Source organism: Carassius carassius, chromosome 41, assembly GCF_963082965.1.
Source record: "Carassius carassius chromosome 41, fCarCar2.1, whole genome shotgun sequence".
Lineage (NCBI taxonomy): Eukaryota > Metazoa > Chordata > Actinopteri > Cypriniformes > Cyprinidae > Carassius > Carassius carassius.
Window position 1 is genome coordinate 7,016,408 of NC_081795.1, and position 27,704 is coordinate 7,044,111.

The 27,704-nt window shown below is 39.5% G+C and overlaps 1 protein-coding gene across 1 annotated transcript in view; it reads left to right on the forward strand.

Annotated features, from left to right (window-relative positions):
* The window catches only part of frem2b (FRAS1 related extracellular matrix 2b), a 65,477-nt gene that overhangs the window by 4,291 nt on the left and 33,482 nt on the right, over positions 1-27,704 (forward strand). The window contains 2 exon segments of the mRNA XM_059533562.1: positions 2-302; positions 2,439-2,528. Coding sequence (XP_059389545.1) covers positions 2-302; positions 2,439-2,528 — 391 coding nt within the window.

Genomic DNA, 27,704 nt, shown 5'->3' on the forward strand with positions numbered 1-27,704 from the left:
AAAGCGAACACCGTTTGGAGCTCTAGAAAACATAACTGTTGGAATGAACTTCACACAAAATGAGGTTGACCAAGATATGATTGTGTACATTCACAATGGACAAGAGGGAGTTCGTGACCTTATTAAATTTGATGTTACTGATGGCATTAACCCTTTGATTGACAGATACTTCTATGTAACTGTTGGTGGAATAGACATGGTGTTCCCTGATGTGATCAGCAAAGGCGTTTCTCTGAAAGAAGGAGGAAGGGTGACTCTAACCACAGACCTGCTCAGCACTAGTGATCATAACAGCTCCGATTCTTCAAAAAGATAACCTTCTGTGCATGAAATAAATAAAGTCTTTTGGTTCTGTAATGACACGGGGGTGAATACAGTAAATGATCACAGTTTTTTCCTTTTTGCATGAGCTATCCCTTTAATACAGATGATTTGAAACTTGACAGCATATTATATCTTTCTTCGTTATATTATATGGAGAAGAGCAGCCTGGATAGAAGAGTGAATAAATGAGCAATTTTCATTTTTGGGTAAATTGATTCATGATCCTAAATGATAGGTATTGCTATGTTCTCAACAGTGTTATGAAGGAGGATTTGTCCTGAAATATTGAAACATAATCTGAAAAAGTGTGCACCTTGTGCCACATCAAATATGACCAAAATAGTATTCATTTGTTTAAAAATGAAACAGCTGTTATTGTGTTACACAAGTCATAGAGTTACAGTGAAGACCTGAGCTCTTAGTATAACTGTAAAAAGTTGTAAATGTCAAAACTAGCAGGGGGCATGCTCAACTTGCCACTGTGTTTCCCCTTTCTAAATAAGCTATTTTTTTTAGGATGCTCTTTGAATATTTGAAGTGAATTTAGCACAGTTGGGGGTGATGGTGTGGGCTACTGACAGTGAATAAAGTTGCTGCTCCCTTGTGGGCATTTGAAAATGATGGGTTTACATTTTTATGAGCTGGCCGCTTTGAAGAGAAATGTTTTGACATCAAATATTGAAGATAGGCTAGCACTGTGGATGTAACACACTCTCAGAAAAACACGTACATGAAATGCACTCCAAAGTTTGAGCACAAGAGAGGGTAGTGGAGAAATTAATAGATGGGCACCTGCTAGAGACCTGCAGCTCTTTATAGCTCCTTTCAGTCAGAAGGGAATTGATGTATTACAGCTTCAGAGCTTCATATTACTTTCAGTCTAAATTAAACACTGCCCAGTTGATAAATCTCAGACATAATGTAGTTTGTTGCCTGCAGAGCTCTGTGCAGGAGCAGATCGGTGAAATCCCTTATTTGAAAGTGATTTTTAACCTGGTTCATATACACCCTGTCCCAAATGTCACCCAGTGCCCTTATGGTCCTCCTCAGAGTCTTTATTTTGACTCATGGGCTTTTGGTAATGGTTCTTGTGGAGTTCAATTGAGCCATTTGGATCAGGGCTATACTTTAAGGAAAAATAAATAGTATTTTCACGTTAGTATTTTCACACAAACACACAAAAAAAGAGCCAGTTATTTCAAGAGTCTTCAAGCATCTTGGAGACATCGCAACAGTTCTTCTGAGTTTAGTCTGCCTCAGCTTTTTATGTTTCTTTATGTAATCCTGATGGTGAGATCAGATCTCTGTGTGGAGCACTGGCTGTTGTTAGACTCCTTATGCACACAAAAATCTCACTGGATTATTACAATTAATGGGAAAAGGAATGTTTGGAAATGGAAACATATTTGCTACTGACACACTACAGCAAAAGATAGAAATTGTGTGAGATTATAATGGCTTAAGACTTTTGCACAGTATTGTACATTTATAAAACCAATAAATTATTTGAGCCAATGTCTATTGAGAAAAGTAATAAACAAATATGTTGTCATTTTTATAGAGATTAATGGCTTTTGTACAATGATACATTTGCCAATTATTGAATTTTTACCACACATTACTGGTAAATCCAAATTACTCTTAAATACGTTCTATAGCTGCCTTTGTACTTTTGGATCCTTCTGTTGGGGATCATAATTAGACATCCTTGGCAGCAATGAGTTTGAAAATTGCTGCTTTAAGAAGATTCTAATATATTTTAGGTATAAATAAGATAAGGTAAAATGAAAGGTTTACCATACAATATAATTTGATTTAACATATGATGTCCTCATTTGTAAGTCACTTTCGATAAAAGTGTCTGCTAAATGACTAAATGTAAATATAGAATGTTTACAAGTGAGTATATGAACATTCTAAAAAATATGTATTACATATTTCTCTGTAATGCTTGATTTTGCGCAGTCAATTGTGGCTTTCTGAAAAATCTTAAATGTATGATAAAATGGATCTATATAGTATTTTTTATAATGCAATCAAGTGAATCAGAGCTTAGCTTAGAGTCTAATATAGTTTAAAAAGTAACTCTTCCTTTTGAATGTTTCATCCTTCAGATGACATCGATGATATGCATATATGCTACGTGCTTCGAGATGGAGACAATGCCACAAGCGACACATTCCACTTTTCCATCGAAGACAGTGGTAAGATATTTCAACCTCTTTTTTTTGGCCTCAGGATGTTTAGAATATGACTGGTTGGATTATAGACGTGTGCATCTCTATCTGCATCATCCTGATGCTTGTGAAGGAGTGACTGTGGGAGAGCAATAACTAGAATCCACGAGTTAGTTCCGTCTGGGATGTCTTTTGATTGACACGTTGGCATATTGAACTGGAAAACTTTAATAGAGCTTTGGTTGGGTTTAAATCATTTTATTGAAAAACGTTTTTCAATCTCAAACTTTCTCTGATGGGTTGAATGAAGCTGTCCAATTATAAACCCACCAAGTGCACTTAGTACCCAGCAAAGTCCCTGCCTGAGTTGCCTGATTGCCAAAATAAATGAAAGCTGATATGTTAGAAACAAGTTCTTCACTTTGAAGATGACTTGCGTGATGAAATCTTTCGTCTATATTTAGCCACCATAATATCATTTGAGAAGGGTAATTGTCTGTCTTAATGACCACCATTTTCTGGCTAATTAGGTAATGCTGAGTAAGTTTATGATAGTTTTAAAATTCTGATAGATTAGATACATTTTTACAAAGATCAACATTCCTTCGTTATTTGATTTTCTTGTCTTTCATCCTACTTGTCTTTCTTCTTTCTTTTTGTGTACACAGCCCACTTGAAAACATTAAAGGCTTCCGCTTTTACGTATGCAAATGCCGATTACTTGTTTTAGTAGGCTTTGAGGCTTTATGTTTCAGAGACCCTCCTGACAGCCTGTTCATTGTTCTCCATGGGCTATAAAGAAGCACACTGTTTTGTAATGGCACCGTCTCTCTTTTCCCATGGCTGAAGAAATGCTCTCACCTCCCACTCCCATTCTTCTGTAGCCACAATGGAATCATCTGGTGAAGACCAGTGTCACTTCACACGATTCTGTACATAAAATGTAGATTGATTTTTTTAATAGGATGGGAGAAGACTCATGAGTGTTTTGCATGGTTTAGTTCGGTCAGGTATGAGTTTGAATTCTTCTTGAGTAGGTTAATTTGTTGATCTATCATAAAAGCATTAGATGAAGACTGACTTGATTTTTTATGGATTTGGCATTTAATACTGTTGTTCTAGGTGCATGCTAATTAGATTATTCACTGACTGGAACAAAGAGCCTGTGTCTAACAGAAGTTGGCACGAGGTGTGTGTGTCTTCTAAAGTTTGGCAATTATACAATAGGATTCTGCAGAATGTTCTGCAATATGTCTTGTGGCACTTGTTTGCTTTCTAAATGAAGTTTTCTCTTTCATTTAACTGCTTGTCAAATGATTATAAAGGAATTTTGTGCTTTTTCGGTTATTTTTAAGTCTTTTATTTGACCAAAAATACAGTAAAAAACAGTAATACTGTAAAATTGTGCTGCTTAAAGTTTTGTGGAAGCCACTGTATATGTGTTAACGTTTTTTGATAAATAGATGGTTCAACAGAACAGCTTTTATTTGAAATAGTTGTTTGTAACATTATAAATGTCTTTACTCTTGCTTTTGCATCCTTGTTGAATAAACTAATTAATATCTTATAAAAATCCTACTGACTCCAAACTTTTGCACAGTATAGTATACAAACATAAAAGTGTGTTAAATTATGTTTCCTTGATTTTTATTTTGTTCATGTCAAATGTCTTTTGTTTGAATTGTTCATTTGTTAGGAATGATGCTTCAACTGAGGGGCATGCGTTAGAAAAAGCAACTTGATTTCCGAATGTCAAGAACTGCTGTACATATTTGATGTGTGGTTCCCTAGAATGGTTTGCACCTCCTTAAACAGACAGAATTTGTCCTCACCCTCATGAAACGACCGTGAAATGGACTTGATGAGATGTAGAGGCCCCCCTGGACCCTCACGCAGTTCAAGTATGCCTTAATATTTGCTTACTGGTGAGTGCTCCTGCTCCTCCCCATGAGAGAGTGCCTTACATGTTTCAAATTCTGCCTTCCAGGTGAACCAATGAGCAAAAAGACAGACACATTGAGGAAAGTCTGAAAACCAACCTAACACCAACCCTACTCTTCTGTAACAGAAGTTTTTTTTAATTAACCATTCATTAGTCTTAGCGGCACCCATGTTCCCTAATCTTCTGATTCATTTTGAGGTGTTTTCTGTGTAGCAGTAAAAGTACACATATTTGGATGCGCAAATTGTTATTAGATATTCAACCTGACCTAGAGTCAGTTTTCAGAATTTCATTTGTGAATTGTGTGCTTATGAAACTTTAATACTGGATCATTGACATCAAGGCTGCCAGAATGCTGATGTTATTTGTAGGCATGAGAGCCACTGTGGCAGCCACACTAATTCCCCAGGTATCCCCTGCGGCTGTTTCAGAGGCTGTGTTCAGACACAGCTTTATCCTGTCATGTTCCAGCAGCCAAAATCACTCTACAGGTAGAGCTCATATAGTAAGACAGAAAATTGAGATAAATCCAATGGGCTGTTTAGTCTTTATCTTAATGCAACACTGCAGTACAGCTCATAAAGGTTGTAAAACAGGGCATTTTTGTTGCTTGTAAAGATTAAGATCTGGTTTATAGAATGTTTATTTAGACTAAGCCCAATAAAGTCGAGAAAATGCTTCTAGTTGTGTGGTCAGATTAAGTAGTTTGTTTTATAAGGCATTGCTGTGTATAAAAGTGTATCTGACTTCTCAAAAATATATGTTATAATCTCAGGCGTGAGCTGTTTGGAGATTCGTACTGAATTTTTTTTTTTAAAACATCAGTCAATTTTCTTGAGGGCTTGCTTTCTGAATTATAATCAGATTTCTTGTCTCTTAGCCAAATAAGTTACACAAACTGGGAATTTGTCATGTCATGCCAAGTACCCATGATATAAAATTACATATGTATGTAAGTACAATACATGTATGGGTTGTATAAGTAAATAAATGCAGTAAGTGGATTATACAGCAGATGCGTACAGCCAACACTGTTGTTTTCATTGAGTGAACTTAATTAAATGTCTTTCTTATTGAATCATGCTTATTTAGAGGCATAATCCAATATTATTATTATTAGCATTTGCTTTTAAGAATGATTTGATTTTGATTGCTAAAGAAATTTGTGGTTGACATTGTCAAAAGTAATTTGTTTTCAATAACTGTTGCCCCCCTTCTACTCTAATGGAGGCCAATTTACAGCTAGCGCACGTAATCAACATCAGCTTTATGAAAGGAGTTGAAATTGCCCTTCACATTAATGCTGTTATTTGGCAGCAGATTCTTTTGTGGAGTTGTACTAAAAGCAGAGTAAATGACCCTTTGGCTCAGATTCCCAATGAGTAATATAATTGGGCTTTCAGACGATTATTAAGTTTGCAAACTTTGACAGATATCAGCAGGTGATTACTGAAGAATCCAGAGTTTATGATGGTTTTTGGACGATTCCAATTTATTGTGAAAAGTGGTTAAATTGCCAAAAATGTCAGATGATGAATGCAAGTAGATGAAAATGTCAATAGATATTATGCCTTTGAAGAAAGAAAAAAGAGATAGAAAATACCATAAAATATATAAGGATTTAGAATTCTTTTTTTTTTTTAATAATTTTGTCCTTATTACCAGTGGTACATGACACATTGGAAAAGTATAATATAAAAAACACATTTTATTTTTTTATTTGTTTATTTAAATTCTGGTCTATTTAATAAGTATTTCATATTTATATTTTTATTATTTAGTTTATTTTGAAGCTTTGTGCGTAAGGGACTAATGCAAAATCCATGTACTTTGGTAACGTGGGATGCAAGTTCTCTGTGCTGATCCGTGAACAACAATTTTGCAGCCTAAAAATAGAACAGCCAAAACCTTAGGTGATAAAAAAAAAAAAAAAAAAAGCAGAGATATTATTCTTTTTACCTTCAAATTAAGATCTGGTTTTCTGAAGGGAAGTTTAAGATTGGACTGTTTTGACTCTGAAATGCTTTGAGCGCTTTTAGACAGTTGTTGTTTTTTTAATTGGGTTGCAAGATTCCCATGTTAACTTATGCAATTATTTTCTAAATGTTTTCATTGTGATATTTATGTTTCAGCTGCTTGCTGTTGTGATGAATTGCAGAGTCCGTGCACAGATCTGTCAAAGGACTGATGACTGTCTTGTAGTGCTGTGATTTATTTTAGCTACAGAAATGTTTACAGCCCTCAATGCGAATAGAAAGAACATTGTTGCGTGACTAGGTGGTTCTGATTTGATCAAAAGTATTTGGCTTGAAAAGTTTGAGAAGCACTGTTCTGCCTTTTTCATTTCCCTCTGGGTTATACAGTTTCAGACGGAACACTGCTCAACAATGAACAGATGAATATTACTTGTCATTTTGCCAAGCAGTCTCAGAAAATAGCACAGTTACCTGAAGGCACCTCATGAAGTCCTCAGAGAAGGTTTGTAAAATGTTTGTCTGGCCTCACAAACTGGCTCATTTAGTGTTTTTGAGGTAGATGACAAAACCTTTTGTTCTGACCTTGTAATTTTGGAGAAATAATATTCTCTATATCAGGTAGAGCATTCTTTAACACATTTTTGCATTTGTTTAAATAAAGGAAGCTGCTAGGCTTAAAAATGGTATTAAGGAAGGATAAACTCTGGAACTGGAGACAAAAGTGGCCATAATTGTTATTTGTGAGACCTGCCAGGTTGCTGAATGGAGATTAACTGAGAGTGGTTACTTGTGCTTCTCTTTAGCTCTCTCACCTTTGTCCCTAAAGATTCTCCTTATCAGTGGTCAAGCCACGGAGACTGCATGGACAAAGATACTTCATCTGGTTTTTGTTTAATGGATGGACATGTAGGCCTAGGGGCCACTTTTTGGCATGTTTGTTCACATAATTGTTCTGTGCAGACACCTTAACCCCTCCCTTCCATTTTCTCTTCTGATTCCTCTCCTCCTCCCCAGTGATTTGAGCTTACCTGAGTACACACAAGTTGTAGCACTGCCTGTGGGTTGTTTGTGGAGCTTTAGAGAAGCTGTCTGCCTCCATCCTCTAATCCACTCAGTCAGTCAGCAGAGGAGACGTCCCCACTGACAGATTCCCGCCTGCACCTTGCTCTTTGTTTTCAATTCCTGCCTTCTCTCTCCCTCTCTCTCTCCCTCTATCTCTCTCTCTCTCTCTCTCTCTCTCTCTCTCTCTCTCTCTCTCTCTCTCTCTCTCTCTCTCTCTCTTTCTCTCTTGTTTGTCTCTGTGCTTGCAGGGAGACCAGGGAGGCTAGTTTTCTCTAGGCTATTTAAGTAAGAAGAATACACACAATTAATTTTAATTTTGGCCTGTTTTGTTCTTAATTAAGTATCTGTCCACTCTCTAAATATGTGCTATTTTAAATTTGAGCAGTCTTAAATAGCCCCTGATAGGAAAAATGTTCCCCACTGCCTTATAGACTTAAAGCTGCAGTCATATTTACCGTTGCTAAATGATTTGCTAGATGTCATTTTAATAAGAATCCTTTTGATAAGTTTCATGTAAGGGGGCAAATAAGTTCCCTATAAAAATGTTGCTCATGTTCAGGTCGGTCTCACAAATTCATCAGTTTGACCTACAGAAAGCTGCTTGTTTTGAAAGTGACTTTTGTGTAAATGCTGCATTGTGCAATGCTTCACTACTGGCAATGACCAACAGACATTTTGCATAAGTAATTTCACTGCAACTTTAGTTTGCATATATCATAGTAAAACCACAAAACACACTGGGTAAAACACATCACTAAACAGAGATGTGAATCTTTTTTTTTTTTTTTAAAGGGATTGTTCAAGACTTGCAAAACCTACACAAGCATTGGACGCTCAACACACAACGTTTGTGTTCATTCAGAACCATTGACAGCGGTTGGTCTCTTTCCAGCTCATCTCTGAAGCACCACCTCACTTCAGTCTCAGGTTAACAGAGGGATTATGTTTCTCCACATGCCATGAGGTGCTACAAAGACAACAAGCTCGCATGCACCGCTCAGGTCAGAGAGTCCCTTACAGACTTTATTCTTCATCTTCAAGCGGATGTGCATAGATCAGCAGATTTTTCACTCTCTCATCTGTTCACATTCCATTATAAATGAATATACCAACTTTGGTCGTTATACAAAAGCCCTATACAAAAGCATGGTCTTCGGAACAAATTGACAGCAGTTTCACATAAACCATCTGGTCTGGGATTATAGACCATACACAGGTAACATCTGCTGCCCACAAGGGTGTCATTATTATTTCCTGGATTGGCACATTGTTGATTCACAGGAAAGTGAAATGTGAAGTGGTTTGATTTTCATATCTCTGTTTCCATATCCCCTATTCTGGAAATATAAGAGTTATGGTAAAGAAGTAACTACACTAGACTTGTTGGCATAACAAGCACTTCCTCGTCCTCCTCTGTACACTTGTTCTGCACAGCAGTACCTTCAGTACTCTTGAGTGGGAGTTCTGTTTCTCAGCAGCACAGCTTGCTTACAAATACATGAGTTTAGCAGTTCATGAGAGCACAACTTGAACTCCATCGCCATCTGTATCCATTCTTTTGCCTGTCCGTGAATTGAATGCTTTAACACTTTTGGGTTTGTATAATGCATCTCAAGTAGGAACCCTAAAAATAGTGTAACTGTCACTGCAGTGTTGATTGTTAGCAGTTCTATTGCTGGCAGCCCTGGTTATATCAACGTCTCAATAAATTGGTACTATATCAGGCATTTGCAGATACTAGAAATTTAATTTTGTTTAATTTGGCAGTATCAGCTGATACAGAATATGTGATTGTTCATGCTTATTTCCCCTATTCATTATAATGAATAATGATAATGTTAGCAAATCTCAGAATGAATGTCTGATTTTCATTATTTGGCATAGCTAATTTAACAAACATTGTCTGTAACAATGCATAATGTTCAGTATCATTATCGTAGATTTATTTTTGGCTGTTAACACAAAATTTGCAGGTTTGGTGGTTGAGAATCAGGGTGTTACTGAGATTGCTCTATCACATTGTGCCCTAGAGCGAGGCATTTAACCCTAGGATTCTCTAGGATGAGACTTTCTGGAGTCTTATAATGGGCTGCTAATCACTTCAAATCAAAACTCAAATTCCATGCCATTGCACCTCAAGACCTGTTCTGCTGTTGAAATTAGTTATTTACATATGGTGTAGGGCTTTGAAATATATTTATATATGCTTTATTATGATATGTAAAAAGAATGAGAAATATATTTTTCTTATATAATTTTTTCAATGTTTTTATTAGATTTATATTTATACACGCAATCTAAACATTTGATGATAAACAGCCATTTTTATATTTATTTATATATTTATTTATATGTATTTATATATTTTTGCATTTTAATATATTAAAACAGACTTCTGTGTAAGTGTAAATGAGTAGTTCACAATTTTTGAATTGATTAATTTAAAAATAAATTGAACTTGCCAATTTTAACATAATTTTTTGGTTTAAATCTTCTGTTAAAAACTTAGCATAGCATATTCAAGATTCTGTGTAATTTTTATACTGCCTGCAAAATGATTGCAGATATATTGAAAATATCATATGCCCAACACTAGTTATCCAATGTGAGTGTAACGTTTCCAAGCTTATAGACCAGAAGCACTAAAATAGACTATAACAATGACAGCATGACAACTGTGACACAAAGTATGAGACACTGTCAAGCCAGTGATACAGTTTTCATATTGGCACTGTAAGCATGAATACTTCTAGATGGAAAAGCCAAACTTTCATTCTTATTTCTGTGGGCCTCAGTCATGGTTTTCAAAGGTAATATTCTGCAAACAAAAAGACCTTGTTTGCTGTTCTTTCAGATGCCCCAGTGCTGCAGACACGCTGTCACTCTGCGTCTGTAAGCCTGGCACTATCACTCAATGCATCAGGCTGCATAATGCTTTCTAACCGCCTCCTTCCTGCTTCTGTCTTTGAGGAGCCGCTGACAGCCTGGGCCTAGCTGCAGCCTTGACTTGAATCTGACAAGTCTTCCTCTCCTCCTCTCTCTCTCACCTACCTACTTACTGACACGGGCTGAAAGTGATTGCTCACCTCATTGTGCAGCTCCGTCAGAGCACTGTACCATCTTTAGAGTTTGGAGAGAAATAAGATCCGAATTCCTCATCTAAAGATGTTGGTGTTGTGTGGTGCTGTCCAGTATGGAATCAAGTGTTTGAAATGTTGGTTGTGGAGTGGGAACAGGATCTTTGACAGTCAGTGGAATAACAAAAATTTGAGATTTGACTTTTTCCAAAATATTTGTGGGAATAATAAAAAATTAATAAATAATTTCTTATTTTATTTTATATATTATTTTATTTGTAATGATCAGAGACTTTTGAATCCCACTATACCAGGGGAAGATTCTATTTGGTCCAATGTATTATTGAATAGTATTTTAAATGTTGGTTTTGGACTGCAGGATTTTTGACAGTATCGAATAACACTAATTTGAAATCACACTTTTATATATATATATATATATATATATATATATATATATATATATATATATATATATATATACAGGTCCTTCTCAAAAAATTAGCATGTTGTGATAAAGTTCATTATTTTCCATAATGTAATGATAAAAATTTAACTTTCATATATTTTAGATTCATTGCACACCAACTGAAATATTTCAGGTCTTTTATTGTTTTAATACTGATGATTTTGGCATACAGCTCATGAAAACCCAAAATTCCTGTCTCAAAAAATTAGCATATCATGAAAAGGTTCTCTAAACGAGCTATTAACCTAATCATCTGAATCAACTAATTAACTCTAAACACCTGCAAAAGATTCCTGAGGCTTTTAAAAAACCCCAGCCTGGTTCATTACTCAAAACCGCAATCATGGGTAAGACTGCCGACCTGACTGCTGTCCAGAAGGCCATCATTGACACCCTCAAGCAAGAGGGTAAGACACAGAAAGAAATTTCTGAACGAACAGGCTGTTCCCAGAGTGCTGTATCAAGGCACCTCATTGGGAGGTCTGTAGGAAGGAAAAAGTGTGGCAAAAAACGCTGCACGACGAGAAGAGGTGACCGGACCCTGAGGAAGATTGTGGAGAAGGACCGATTCCAGACCTTGAGGGACCTGCGGAAGCAGTGGACTGAGTCTGGAGTAGAAACATCCAGAGCCACCGTGCACAGGCGTGTGCAGGAAATGGGCTACAGGTGCCGCATTCCCCAGGTCAAGCCACTTTGGGCTACAGAGAAGCAGCACTGGACTGTTGCTCAGTGGTCCAAAGTACTTTTTTCGGATGAAAGCAAATTTTTCATGTCATTCGGAAATCAAGGTGCCAGAGCCTGGAGGAAGACTGGGGAGAAGGAAATGCCAAAATACCTGAAGTCCAGTGTCAAGTACCCACAGTCAGTGATGGTCTGGGGTGCCATGTCAGCTGCTGGTGTTGGTCCACTGTGTTTTATCAAGGGCAGGGTCAATGCAGCTAGCTATCAGGAGATTTTGGAGCACTTCATGCTTCCATCTGCAGAAAAGCTTTATGGAGATGAAGATTTCGTTTTTCAGCACGACCTGGCACCTGCTCACAGTGCCAAAACCACTGGTAAATGGTTTACTGACCATGGTATTACTGTGCTCAATTGGCCTGCCAACTCTCCTGACCTGAACCCCATAGAGAATCTGTGGGATATTGTGAAGAGAAAGTTGAGAGACGCAAGACCCAACACTCTGGATGAGCTTAAGGCCACTATCGAAGCATCCTGGGCCTCCATAACACCTCAGCAGTGCCACAGGCTGATTGCCTCCATGCCACGCCGCATTGAAGCAGTCATTTCTGCAAAAGGATTCCCGACCAAGTATTGAGCGCATAACTGAACATAATTATTTGAAGGTTGACTTTTTTTTGTATTAAAAACACTTTTCTTTTATTGGTCGGATGAAATATTCTAATTTTTTGAGATAGGAATTTTGGGTTTTCATGAGCTGTATGCCAAAATCATCAGTATTAAAACAATAAAAGACCTGAAATATGTTGGTGTGCAATGAATCTAAAATATATGAAAGTTTAATTTGCATCATTACATTATGGAAAATGATGAACTTTATCACAATATGCTAATTTTTTGAGAAGGACCTGTATATACAGTAAAAATTATTTTATTTTATTTTGTCTAAGACTTCTTGATCCTACTTTACCCACTCTAATGCTTTCAAGCTGCCCTGTATGTTCTGGCATTGTTCAGTTGCAGGTCTCAGGGGAAGGAGGTGTGAGCAGCCGGTGCTGTTGAGCACCTTCTCCTGGGAGCCGACCTGTGAAGCACTACCCACCTGACCCCGCGTCCACCTCCCCTCGGGATAAGGGAATTTTTAGAGCTGTGTAATGATTGGAAGGAAGTGCAGGGGAAGATGAAAGATAGTGGTATTGAGCAGCTTCCTAAAGCCCTGAGCCGTCACGCCATTCTTTCATACTGTTGCCTCAAATAAATTCTAATTTCTGACTTCTAGCTATTTACTGTTACATGAAACTGTAAGCTTGAAAAGAAAAGCACAGTTTAGTTTCGTTCTGGGTTTCCTTAAAGGATTTGTTTACCCCAAAATGAAAATTCTGTCATCATTTGCTCACCCTCATGTCGCTCCAAACCTGTATGGCTTAATTTTTTTTTTCCTGTGGGACATAAAATAAGTCATTCTAAAGACTTGTACTTGTTGCTTTTTGACATGACATTACACTGAATGTGGACTGAGGCTTTTAAGATTCAAAGTGGATGCAAAAGTATCATAAAAAATAGTTCATGCTGTATTTTCAAAGTCTTATGAAACCATGCAATACTTCTGTGTGAGAAACAGACCAAAATCTTCTAATGTTGTTATTCAACTTAGCGTGCATTGATGTTTTTCTGAGAGAAGTAGATATGTCTGATTTGTGAAGAAATCATTCTTTTGAATAAGAGATTTTTGATTTATCAAGTCATTCAGTTCACCATATCAAGGCTTGATTTATTTGTTCATGAATCAGACTTCTTAATTTCAATGATTGACTCAATCAATTTGCAGAGGTTGAAGCTCACTGGAAGATTACTAGGAAATACAGTTTTAAATTTGGATTCGTTCTTCACATTAAGCTATTGTGTTATTTTTATGTTAAAATGTTTATGGTGAAATATTAAATTTCTATGTATTATGTGTTCAAATAATGTTTCTTTACCATATCACCAACTACTGGTCTGGCAAGCATATGACAGCGTTTTAAGACATTTTAGTGGATCTGTCCATAAAAATATCATTGTCATGTATGTTATGTAAAAATCAGACAGGATTGTTTTGATGTTAATTCTAATTCATCCCATTGCCACAATCACAATCGTGATTTAGACTCCCATTTTCAAGATATTATATTTTGTTGTGCATTCAAGTTTGGGAAATTGTTTTTATACTAATAAAACTAACCAATATATGACATACAGCACAAGCAGACTTGTTACACACCCACAGCTGAAAATGCCTTAAATTGAGTTTTAAAGTTATCATTTTGTAGTATAGTGCATGACACCAGTACTCATTAACATGAATGATGTGCACTGTGACTGAATGGATTTAAGGACCACAAGGAATAAAGCTAATGAAAGGACAGGCTTTGTAGCAGTAAAGTGAAGCTCCCTTTTTCTTTCATTCAATCAATTTATTTATTCATTTATTCATGATTAGTCAATAGATGTCGTTAACACTGCATGTCTTTAGCACTTGTCTAATCATCAGTCAATGCATTTGCCCAAGCTCTAGCACTTTTCGCCGCTGTCCTTGTAACCTTGAGTTTTACAAGGAACTAATGGGGATTTAGCACATGTTGCAGACTGTGAAGAGCCATCAGTGAGTGCAGCCCAATCCCAGGGGATGAAAGTCACTCTGTACTGGCTGTGAGTGAAACCTTCGTCTTGCAAATCAATGACACGCACACACTGACTGCTTCTTCAAGCCCCAGGACAACAGAGTTAGCACCTTATTATTTTAGACGAATATTCTTAACGTTCTGGTAATAAGACATTTGCCATTATGAGGACCCACAAATATTCCCCCATTGCATTAGTATACATCATAAGCAACATTATATAGTAATTTAATGTAGTACTGACACTCTGAAAACATGAATTTTTTCTCACACAGTAATTTTTATTTTGGGAGACCTATCCATGATACATATTGTCAACATCCACAATACGTATTGTTGCGCTTTTGTATTGCGAAATATATTATGGCACGATATATTGTTACACCTCTAGTATATATTATTACAATATTATACATTTCTTTTCACTCTGGTGTTCATGTCTTACCGATTGTAATACGCCGAGGTTCACTCGAAGTTGATGGAGCAGATTCTGGTGGTGGTGTTGGGGTTGATGTCCTGGCAGGCGAACTTGAGCTTTCAAGGGTGGAAATCTCATCAAGTGCCTCCATTTCCTCCTGACAGCTAGGATGCTCAACTGAAAATTTACAAAAGTCACGTTAATAACACAAACGGCAACAATGCGGTTGAGATAAATACAGAACATACAACGTAGTAGGACTGAGTGGGTAGCCAAACAAAGCATTTTTACTTTGTATAATGTACATAAGTATTTTTTTTTTCCAAGTATCTATAATTTTATAAGAGTAACTTTTATTGCACTACATTCCAAAGCATAATATTGTACTTTTTACCCCACAACATTACTGTACTGTTTAAGCCTATTGAATGTGGACATTTTCACCTTGCTCTGATATTTCATAATAATTTTCAGACGGAGTTCTTACTCTTTCCTTAAGCTATATCATTGGACCCATCTCTCTTTAATATATATTTAGTAGAATATGTTTAGTAATAAAACAGTTGTATTTTATTAGGGTATCTGTAGGCTACAAGTAACGTTACTGGACATGTACTCCGTCCACCACAGGCTAATAAACTAACGTTAGCGTTTTGCTAGCTTGCAAATGATCGGTTGATACCACACTGGCTGGCTGACAGACAAACAACAGACTTGCACAAAAGTTGTGCATTGAACGTAAGCTTTCCCGTGATCGATGTATACTAACGTTATATTTCACAATTACAAACTTACCGGGAGGCTCCATCATCGACTCCAGCAACGAGGTAGCTGTATCGATGCCACCTTCTCGTCCCAAACTCGCCGGTCTGTGCCCGTAGATGGCGTCCATCATTTCTAGCCACTTCCAATTTTTTCTGTGAACACCACTCCGGCTGTTGTGGTCTTTCACCTTACGATAGTCACTCCGCAGTTTCTTGCATTTAATGCGGCACTGCTCGGACGTCCGCTGGTAACCCTCGACAGCCATCCTCTCAGAAACATGCTGAAAAACCTTTTCGTTTCTCACCATGCCATCAAGTTTGCCTTTGCACCCTTTCTTCACCGATGATACCCAAGAAGGTCTGCACCTCCTGGGTCCACCACGGTAAAGTTATGCTGCGCGGCGACATTGTTGCGACGTTGTTGTAATTTAAAAATGGCGCCTCATGTGTTGTGTCTTTCCCCTTGCGGCACGCGCAAATGACGATTCTCTGTCAACCAATCAACGTTCTGCAGTGAGTCTAGCTCCACCCTTTAGTACCGTTCCACTGTGCTAGGTACCCCAACGGAAGGGTACCCAAAAAGTGGTACGGTACGGTTCGGCTTTTTGGTACCATTCTCAACTTTTGGCAGTGGAAACGCAAATAAAAGGGTACCGACCCGACCCGTACCGTACCGTACCACTCGGTGGAAACGCGCCATTAGTCTGTAAAAGCTGCACAGCCTTTCCTATTTGCTCCTGTTCATCATAGCGCTATATATATGATTAAGCATCAGCATGCCTTTTTGCCCTACTAAACCAAGTAAATCACTTAATTTATGTGTTTTTGTGTTGTTGGGGCTTTAGTCTGTTTGGAATTTGTCCTGGAGACCTGAAAATGGCCAGCAATGTATATTTACAGCCGTAAGATTCACTGATATTTCGATTTTTCTATTCCAGAGGCATTACTTCACCTCAACTTTTTTTACTCCAGAGTATTGAGGTGCAATTACAGCTGCAGGAAATGTTTGTGAAGCCATTGTACTTGTTTCACGTGAATAGCAAATTTCTGAGTGTTTTTGTAGGTCAGAACAGATCTATTCAACACCATCCATCTTGTCACCATCCAGGTTAACTGACCCTTGAGTTTAGTTAGCTTTTAAAGTCACTGGCTTAGGGATTTATATGTTTTTCCACCCTTTACTGTGAATGTTTGCACAGTGAAATTATTTGTAGCACATTTTTTCTGTTAAAATGAGTAACGATGCACTGATATTAAAATCCATACTAATACCAATAATATGCCAGTAAGCAGGGTTATAGTCAACTAAACCTAAAACTAAAAAACATAAATATGTTGATAAAATACGTATAAAAGTTTGAGGTCATCCATTTTTCTTTTTATTATTTTTTCTTAGTAAGGATGCATTACTTTGATCAAAAGTGGCAGTAAAAACATTTATAATAATACAAACAATTATACTTATATATATTGTTGTTTCTGTTGGCTGTTTTTCAGCTGTTTAAATGCTGCATCACATTATGAATTTGCAATATAAAAATGGAAACTTTGAGATTTCCTAAAGATTACTTTTAACACTGTTATTAAATTGTTCGTTTTTATAGAATAACTTCCAGTGAGCAATTCCTGATTGCAAATAAAAAATCTAAATGTAAAACAAGGGAAAATGAGCATGTAAAATTAAATCTTTAATTTCAGCTAAATATCAGTCAGTACTGGTAAAACAATATCTCTAATATTATTTTGGGCATCTCTAATTATGACTTATTTGAAGATCAGATGAAATTTTTCCGCTCAGCTGTGTTACTCTTCTGCTTTGCACAGCCTTCTAAGCAGAGTTCTCTTAGAAATGGCACTCTAAATACCACTTTTCAGTGAAAAGGTCACCGGCTGTCCAGAATGTATCAGCATGCCACTTCAGAACATGGTAATGGCCTTTCATGCTTGTGTACCAAGAAATATAAGAGCAGTGTTCATTTTTATGCACACTTAACCACATCAACTCTGGGGACCCACCGGTGGGTCCAATATTGCATATGCCTAATTCTCAAAAAATCAAAATAACAGCTGAAGTGGTTAAGGTTTGTTTATCTCTTACAGCACATTATCTGTCAGACTACTCAGCTCTTAAGCTCACTGTGTAATATTATGTCAAGCCAGACCAGTGTTCTTCTTTATGATATGAGTTTTTGCAGACTTCCTCCTTGTCTTCTAGCTTTATTTGCTTCTTTCCAGTATGTAGGAACTACACACTATTACACATCCAGGTATGTTGGCCTGTAATTTATTTCTTAATTCTATGTACGGCCATTTTAGACTTCAGTTTGGTCTCAAGCGAAAGTATTTGGATGAGGAAAATGAATGGAATAGACTTCCATGAATTAGTTCCGTTCCATCTCAATTAACTCAGACTTTGTAGTCTCTGGAGTAAGACTGAAAGGGACATGATGGGCATTTGGAAACTTTTTTTTAGAGTACTTTAAGACTTTTTTGTGGTGTTCTTTATAAACACACAAGACCATTAAAGGGGTCATGAACTGACTTTTTAATTATTTTGTACTGTTCTCTGAGGTCCACTTATAATGTTATCAAGATTGTTACATAAAAAAAAATAAAAAAATATTTCAGCAGTAATAGGCTATTTACTTTCCTGTTTTGACCCCCCTCATCAGAATGCTGTTTTAATAGGCGTGGAAGATTGTAAGCTTGGAAGTTAACGCCCACTGCTATGATTGGCTAACAGATGTGTATGTTTGAAAGCCTACAGCCTTCATAGATGGACGCTGCTATGATTTTGTTAAAAAAAAAGCATAAATTCTCAGTTCATGTCAAATGATCTGTAATAACAGACAAAGTAATAGTGATCACCTAATAAAAACGAATACTCACACTTGTGTGGTACGACGTTACTGTCGGATCCATTCAAGTCGGCTCAGATTCATCTTTTAATTTTAGTCTTTCAGAAAATCCGTTGTCAAATTGTGCCTTGTAAACGTATCTGTGGTTAAATGAAATGAACAAACAACCAAACTTTAATTGACCAGTCTGGAACTTCATTAAAAATAAAGCTAATGTAGGGATCTGATGGAAGGTTGTGCAAAGACTGTGTTTTCCCATAACTTGGCACTGAACAGCATCTTGTAGTCTTTTAAGCATCTTTATCGTTTGGTTTCTGTGTAGACCTGGGTCTGCCTCTCTCTTTATTTGCACTACATGCACAAATAAGTGGGCGGGGCTAAACTTGCAGTGATGTAGAAGCAGGCATTGATCTATGATTACGTCATAGAGCTTTTGCTTTGGATAATTGGCTTCAATATAATCTGTTTTTAGACTAATGAGAAAGTTTTGAGATCTGAAATATACAGAATGTTTTTTATAGTTCGATGGCCTCTTATATTTCAAAAGATCAAGGGAATTTTGATTTCCGAGTTCATGACCCCTTTATAAGTAAAGCCTTGGTTGGCTGCTCAGTCCTTTGAAAATTCACATCTTTGCTGATAAGCAGGGAAATAGTTGTGCTTAATTAACTGCAATGAAAAAAACTGTGTATAAAAGCATGAATATGTGTTTTGTCTGCAGCTTGCATTAACAGATTAGTGTTGATAATGAAACTTTTCATTCCATATGTCAGTTGACCTACACACAAAGCAGTGTTGAACAGAGGAACATCAGCAGCACTGATGTTTATGTCTATAGGTATGTAGAATTAAAATAAATGTATATAAATACATTTTAATTGATATTTGTAGTTTTTGGGATAAATCCATTCATCTATCCTTCTTTTGATTATGAAATTATGAAATTATGATGAAGTATTATTGCAATTTAAAATTACTGTTTTCTGTTTCAACATGTGTGAAGTGTAATTTATCACTATGATGGCACAGCTGAATTTTTTTGCAGCAATTTTTCCAGTCTTCAATGTCACATGATCCTTCAGAAATCATACTAATATGCTGATTTTGTTCTTGAGGAACATTTTGTATTATAATAAATGTTGAACACTGTTCATGATCCGTTTCCAGGATTCTTTTGCGAATAGAAAGTTAAAAACAGCATTTATTTGAAATACAAGTCATTTGTAACATTATAATTGTCTTTACTGTGACTTGATCTGTGACCTCACTTTTGAGATCAAACTAATATTGGATGGTATACAGTAAATATATATAGCATCTTGTTTCCACACTTATGAAAAGCACTAGCTGCCTTTACTGCATTGATTTCAGGAAGTAGTGTTATTATTATCTCCTACAAGCTATGCAATAGAATCTTGCATCAAATATTCCAATGTGTCCCCTTTAAATCAGTCCAACAACACAGAAACTCCCTTTCAATATGGTGCTTTTGAAGTGTTCTTTAATTTTATCTTCCCAAATTTTAATTTTATATCACCTTTTGTCCAATTTCCTATAGAACAACATTAGAATCTTTCCAGTAGCTAGTTAAAGTTGAGAAACAGGCAGTCTTTTTCCAGTAACTCCCCATGTTACCTTTTTGACAGGTCGAAAGCAGTTGTTTCAGGCGATGCAAATTGGCATCTCTCTCTGCATGAATATACAGGAGAGATCCCTGTTTTTGAGAAAAGATTTGTGGCAAGCGACTCAGAAAAGTAACAAGTGACTAATGCTGTTCAAACATGTCCTTCCAAAAGAGGCAGCTTAGTTGGAACTCTCCCAGAGGGGAGAATAGGCTCGCCACAAACAACCTCAGATTTATTAGCACGTAGCTTGACAGTCGGGTGCCCGGCTTTTACTCACCATGTCCTTGCACTGAAGCCATTCAGCAAACAAGCTGCCATTACTGTGCCTGATGAGACAGCAAACACTGGGCATTGAGGGGGTCAACCAAAACCACAGTACGGCTCTCATTGTCCCTCTCAACCTGAATCGTTATATGCCTGTGTTGTTTTTTTCCTTTCTGTTTCTAGTGTTCTCAGTGAGGCCCCTTCACCTCCTCCTCTTCAAGTGCCATTAAGTTTTTCAATGGTCCAATAGTAAGGAGAAACGCACTACTGCTTTTCTAAGTTGGGTGTATAATGCTCCTTTCAACCAGTTGACATGTTGCTGTAGACTTTACCAAACTTGTTCACCTGAAATGGCATGCTACCATGCATGACTTCAGAAACAATTAGTTTTTACGTCATGAGACGTGACCTGTTAAAACTATACTTTGGGTAAATATATATATATATATTGTGAGCCGTGTCCCGGGCACCTATCAGCGTTGCCCTGGCAACGGAGGAGATCCACCTGCACTCAATCACTGCGGGCTGATCGGTCCCAGCTGAAAGGGCTCAGACGAGGACTACAAAAGCTGTACCCGAGAGGACACGGGTGAGCAAGCTCTCCAATACAATGCCAGCTAATGTTGTGTCTCTTATCTCTCCAGAAAGCGAGTGACCGACCAGCCCGCCACCTGAGCACCGGACACCGATTCCCCTTGCACTCAGCCGGCCGGCAAACAGGATGACGCAGCACCGAGGACGAGCACCGGACACTACTGGCACATTCACGATCACAACTATTAATAAACACACCCTCCGGGGCTTTAACCATTCATCACAGCCTGCCGTGTGATTCTTCAGCCCGCGACACTGGTGGAGAATGCTGGCAAACTGCTGAAGAATCACCGGCATCACCACTCCAGATACTCACCGGTTGGTTTGTTTTTCTTCCCCCTTCTCTGTGTGTCGTCAGGCGGTGACTCCTCCCCCAGCCATGGAAGAAGTCATTAAACAATTGACGGAGATCAGTATTCGACAGCAGCAAATTGTGGAACATATGGCCACTCGGCAGGGAGAGACGGAGCGTGAATTCGCCGCTCTTCGCTTCGCGGCTGCCCAGCGGGTCCCGCTGCCGGATCCTCACGCTCAAGCCACCCAGCTCCTGCCGAACATGACTGTCCACGACGACGCGGCACATTACCTCGGCATGTTCGAGTCCGTAACCACTCGGGAGGATTGGCCTCGCGATAGTTGGGCACGGATACTGGCCCCGCTGCTGACAGGGGAACCCCAGCAGGCCTATTTCTCCATGTCAGCGAGCCAAAGAGAATCGTACGACGAACTACGGAAGGAAATCCTGGCCCGTGTGGGGCTGTCTCCCATCGCTGCGGCCCAATTATTCCGGACATGGGAGTATAACAGCCGGTTGCCAGCCCGTGCCCAAGCCGCCAAACTCAATCGCCTCGCCCATCACTGGTTACTCACCGGGGACCCCAGCGCTGCCCGAGTGGCCGAACTTGTCGTCATGGACCGGTATCTGCATGCCCTACCACGCCCCTTCGACAGGCAGCCGGAATGAGGAACCCGGGGACCGTAGGAGATCTCGTCGAGGCAGTCGAGCTAGCGGAGGCGACGTTGCGACGAGAGGCTGGAGAGCGAGCACCGCCGTTTCCCCGGAGGGTATACCAGGAGCGACGCATGCCAGAGGGCACCCAGCGCGCAGTCAGCAGGTCGGCGGTTCCCGGCGTACAGGATGAGCCCATGCCAACGGAGCCATCGTCCGCACCCAATCGCCCCTGGCTGGCAGGCTGTGCAGTTCATCTGGAACCACCGCGAGGGGCACCCCAGACCGAGGTTTTCATCAACGGCCGACCGTTTACAGCTTTGGTCCAGCCTGGTCCAGTCCTCCATACTTCCCCCACGGGCAGGAACCAAAGCTCGCATGTCCATCACCTGCGTCCACGGGGACATCCAGAGTGTACCTACCCGAGTAGTGACCATGTCCACCAAGACCGGCACCGGGCCCTTGGAAGTGGGCGTGGTCAAGGACCTACCGGTACCTGTGCTGCTGGGGAGAGACTGGCCAGGCTTGGAGCAACTCCTCACACAAGCTACCCAGCCTGCCAGCCCTGCCGGGAACCGCCCGAAGAAGAAGGACCTCCGCCGAGCTCCCCGACGGAACCCTGTCCTCCTGGCCTCAGACAGCGCCCGAGGTGGTGAGTCCCCCCCCCAAAGTTCTAACCTCTTTTATGATGTCTTCCAGCAGGTTAGGGGTGGGGGGAAATTTGTGGAGGAGCAGCTCGGGGATGATCGCCTAAAACATTGCTGGAAGCAAGTACGGGTGCTTGAGGGAAAGGAGGTCCTTCCACCACCGCACCCGACCCCACACTTTGTGGTCCAGAATGGCCTGCTGTACTGTGTCGCACAGCGGAGAGGGGAGGAGGTGAAACTGCTGGTGGTCCCACGCACAAAGACCCAGATGGTAATCGAGCTAGCCCATTCCCATCCGATGGCTGGCCACCTGGGGGCGCAGAATACTACCCAACGGATCCGAGACAGATTCCACTGGCCTGGCATGGAGGCGGAGATCAAACGATTCTGTCAAGCGTGTCCGGACTGCCAACGGACGTCGCCTCATACTCCTCCCCCAGCTCCGCTCATTCCGCTGCCCATCATCGAGGTGCCCTTTGAGCGAATAGGAATGGATTTAGTAGGGCCGCTGCCAAAGTCCGCCCGGGGGCACGAACACATACTGGTAATCGTGGACTATGCGACCCGGTACCCCAAGGCCATTCCACTGCGCAAGGCTACCTCCAAGGCCATCGCCCAGGAGCTCTTCCTACTGTGTAGCCGGGTCGGCATCCTCCGAGAGATATTGACCGACCAGGGCACCCCCTTCATGTCCCGGACGATGGCTGACCTCTGCAGCCTCCTTTAGGTGAAACAGCTCCGGACCACCGTCTACCACCCTCAGACCGATGGGCTGGTCGAGCGGTTCAATCAGACGTTGAAGCAGATGCTCCGTCGCATGGCTGCGGACGACCGACGGGACTGGGACCAAATGCTGCCGTACGTCCTCTTCGGCATCCGGGAAGTCCCCCAGGCCTCCACAGGATTCACACCTTTCGAACTGTTGTTCGGGCGGCAGCCCCGTGGCCTGCTCGATGTCGCCAAGGAGGCCTGGGAGCAGCAGCCGACCGCCCATCGGACCACGATCGATCACGTGAGGGAAATGAGGGAAAGGATCGACCGTGTCATGCCCCTCGTCCGGGAACACCTGACAGCAGCCCAGGAAGCCCAACGTCGACGATACGACCGGGCGGCCCAACCACAGGAGTTCCAGCCAGGTGACTACGTGTTGGTTCTCGTCCCCACGGAAATTCTCGTCCCCACGGCTTGTAAATTCCTCACGAAATGGCAAGGCCCATATATCGTTACGGAGAAAGTGGGGCCCGTGACCTACAGAGTACGCCAGCCTGGACGAAGGAAGAAAAGTCAACTGTACCACATTAATCTCCTGAATCGCTGGGAGGGAACGAGGACTCAGGTCGCCGCACTCGCAGCCGTCTCTCCCGTGGTTGTTGACATCAGCCCCCAACTGTCGGCCGCCCAGAGGACGGAGCTCCAACATCTGGTCGGTCAATTCTCCGATGTGTTAAATGAGCGTTTTAGAAAGCTCTCATCATGAAGCGGTTATACCAACTGCCTGATAATCCCCTTGTTCTATTTCTGCTGCAGTTTTCCATTAGCTAATCAGGAAATCTGCAGTGTCAATACGATGTCCACTTTCCAAACACAAGGGGATTGGGAATGTATTTGTGCTATTAATTGCTAAACTATTTCTTGCTATAGAAAGAGAAAAGGGTTGGATTTTACTGGAGTGGCTGTGTTATCTATCCTTAAAGTGAAGAAAAAAAGAGACTCTCACATTGACTTGCTCCATAGTTGAATTTGGTCTTTTTTTTTAAGGGGAGGAAAGTTTACATTAGAAAAGGCTCAATAATGTGGATTACACCTACTATCGCTTACTTGTATTCAAACATTTGCTTGATCCTCAAGAAACTGTTTCAGAGCGGGCCTTTCAATCAAAAAGCAGTGAAAGAAAGCACTGTTTAATAATCTTGTGTCCAGCCAAGTCTGTGCTCTAATCCTCTTCTTTTTTAAATTTAAAGGGATAGTTCACCCAAAAATTTTAATTTTGTCATTAATTTCTACATTCTACATTAATTTCCCATAAGATCTACATTCATCAATAACACAAAAATTGTAATATTTTTGATGAAATCCGAGAGCTTTCTGACCCTCCATAGACAGCAAGGGTCCTACCACTGTCAAAGCATAACTTTAGACTCCAAATTACAGGATTTAGTTTTTGTGTGCCAGTGTTTTCCAGGCATATAGTGAACACTGACCTTCATAAAGCCCTCTGCCCGGTCTGATAGCAGAGTGCAGGCACAGCAATGCCCACAAATGCAATGTACTAAATTAAGGAATTACACTGCAGATTTTTCCTTTAAAATGTTTAAAGAATGTTACACCTTGCACAGCTGAAATTTCTGGGATGCTGAGCGGTTAGGGACAGCTGCGAAAAGGCTTTATGGGTGAGAAGCTTTTACTGAAAGCTTTGGTGGAAGACCATTTCATTTTATTGACAATGTAAAAAAAGAAATGTGTCCGTCATCTTAGACTTTCACAGGATTTAGTGCTTTTAGAAGCTTCTACAGTCTCTTAGCCTTTCATTTTTCCATTTGGAAAAGTGCATAGTGAAACGTATTTTGCAATGAAAAGATATTTTAGGCAATTCCTCTGTTGGTCTGTGTGTATGGGGGTTGGGATGGCAGGGGACTTATGCTGGTGTGTAAGGGAACTGACCTCGGCCGCGATTGCAAGTGCAGTCACTAGAGCAGGGTGCAACGGAGCAAGGTTCAGTTTGACCTTTAGCTGCAAACACACTTTATTTCTCACTCCCTGTCTCCTTGAGACACACATAAATGAGCTGTGCTGACTTCAATGAATTCCAGGCAGCTCCCTTCTCACAACCCTGCATGGGAATCCTGCTTTTGTGACCCAGGAAGCCCAGGAAGTGAGCATCAGAATGGTTTCCACAACATCACTGCTTTGAATTGTGGAATTATAAAGAAAAAAAATGAGAAAGAGGGATGGGTTTTGTATGCATTTTCTAAAAATTTTGACCTATTTAATATCTAATTTGTTTCTCCTACACTATAATGGTCTGCATGAGACATTTGTCTTGTTTGTTTTTAACCAGAGCAAAAGACCCAATTTTATATTTTAATTATTATTACATTTAATAATAATTCCATTTAAGTAATTTTATTTTATTTTATTTTAAAAATGTATTTAAAAAATACTATTAAAATGTTTGGGGTCATTATGATTTAAAAATATTACATTATATATTTATATATTAATATTGTGATATAAAAATATTAAAATGAATACTTTTACTCGGCTAACATGAATTAAATCATTAAAGTGAAAATCAGTCTCAAACTTTTGAGTGGTAGTATAATTTAAGAATTTTGTGATCCCCTGAAATAGTTACGAAAGCTAAAACCTAACTCCAGGTTTTCTAACAAAAACCTGGAGAATAGGGGTGTATTTCTTCTTTTATCCAATAACAATAGCCATAGACTTTCAGTTTTGCAAGTTGTTCCTTAGTTTATTCAGATAAGTCAGTGTTCAGCAGTAATGCCTAACAGGTAGGTTTGTCTGACGGAGGGAGAATGATGGTGGGCACCGTAGCCCCTCGCTCTCCTCAGTTACCAAATAAGGGCATCCTGCAGACTCCATGTTCATGGAGGTGACAGGGGGCACAGAGTTGGCACACTTCGGTCTTATTCATATTTTTCATCAAAATATCATAACTTGAATAAAACCATTGCATGTGTACAAGTAATTTAGTTAAATTTTATTTAATTTCATATTTTCCCAAAATATGCTGAATAAGAGGTAAAAAGATACAGTTTCAGCTCTTTTTTTTTTTTAATGAGGTAGTAAAAGTATGCTCGCTTTAAAATTGTGTTCTACAGTATAATCGAATTAGCAGTTTAGTTTTGTTAACATATTGCTTTCAGCAACCAGCATATTATCAAAGAAACATGGAAAAAAATCATTTGAAGCTGTTTTTCAAATCAGTGAGTAGTGCCTCCGTTTTACAAAGGGGGTTCAGGAAAAAAACACCAGACCGTGATCTAGAAAGGAGGACCTTGAGAAAACATTGGTGTTAGGTGTTATTAACGCAAACCCTGCTCAGCAATCTTAACCTTCAGTTGTAGATTAACTGGGAGGTTTTCCTTGAACTCTTTTTTAAGTCGAGTTCAGCTAAAACGCAGTCCCACCTCTAAAACCTGAACTGTGGGCCGGAACTAGAACAATGGTAGGCCTACCGTATGTTGGTTGAACATGACTTATTATATTGCACTTCAAATGTGTGTCTGTGCATTAAAATCAAAGCTTGATGTGGTCGTTTTGTGGGAAAGAGACGTGACAGGTTGTTGTGTGTGAGATTGCCTCTAAAATACTCTTTGAAGGGTCATTGCAGATAAGGTCAAGTGAATGAACATGTTGAGTTTTCTTTGTTTTTTCACTTTCTGTAGCGTATGAACTTGACGACAAATCTCTCCCACGCATGAAACAACTCCTACAAACTTCCAAGTATGCTCTTTGATTTGCACTGAGGAGAATGATATTAGTTTTAGAGTTGCTACTTTGTCATAGTTACTGTATTTTCTCATTAGGAGGAACAAAGCTTCTAGATACAGAATTAAATTTTACCTCACATCTTTCCTCTTAGGTGAAGTGAATTCTGTTTATTCGCTGTGTACTTCAGCTCAAATCAAAATCCTCTGTCATTCTCGGTTAATATCTTCGATCTGACAGGGTTTCATCGAACTCATTTTCTTGAAGTTTGAAGACGTTTTCACCAGTGGTGCAGCTCTCACAAATCCAAATCATACTGCACCATTGGAAAGTGTCTAGTTGTCTTGTTGTTGATCCATATTTGTCAGGCTTAAAATGTGAAACATCAGAGACGACATTCTTTTAAAAGGCATTTGTTGAGTATTTTTACTTTTCTTTTGTGAATCTTCCTCATTGACCTTGCTAGATGCTTGGATTTATGTTTTAGAATTATAGGTGTAAAAATACAAAAACAGGTGCAACCATCCAGCTTTCACACACATACATTCATGGATTACCCAGATGTATACGTACTGTATGTCTTGCCCTTTGTATGAAAGGAAAATGAGGATAGTGGAACATGACAGGTTTGTAGAGCGTGACAACTGGAGAGGAGGAGTGTGCAGGGTTGGTACGAACTGTGTAGTGTTGCCAAAAGCAAACAAACAGCAGTACACTGATAGCTTTGTACAAAGAAACCAGAACAGGACAGACCTATAGATTGAAGAT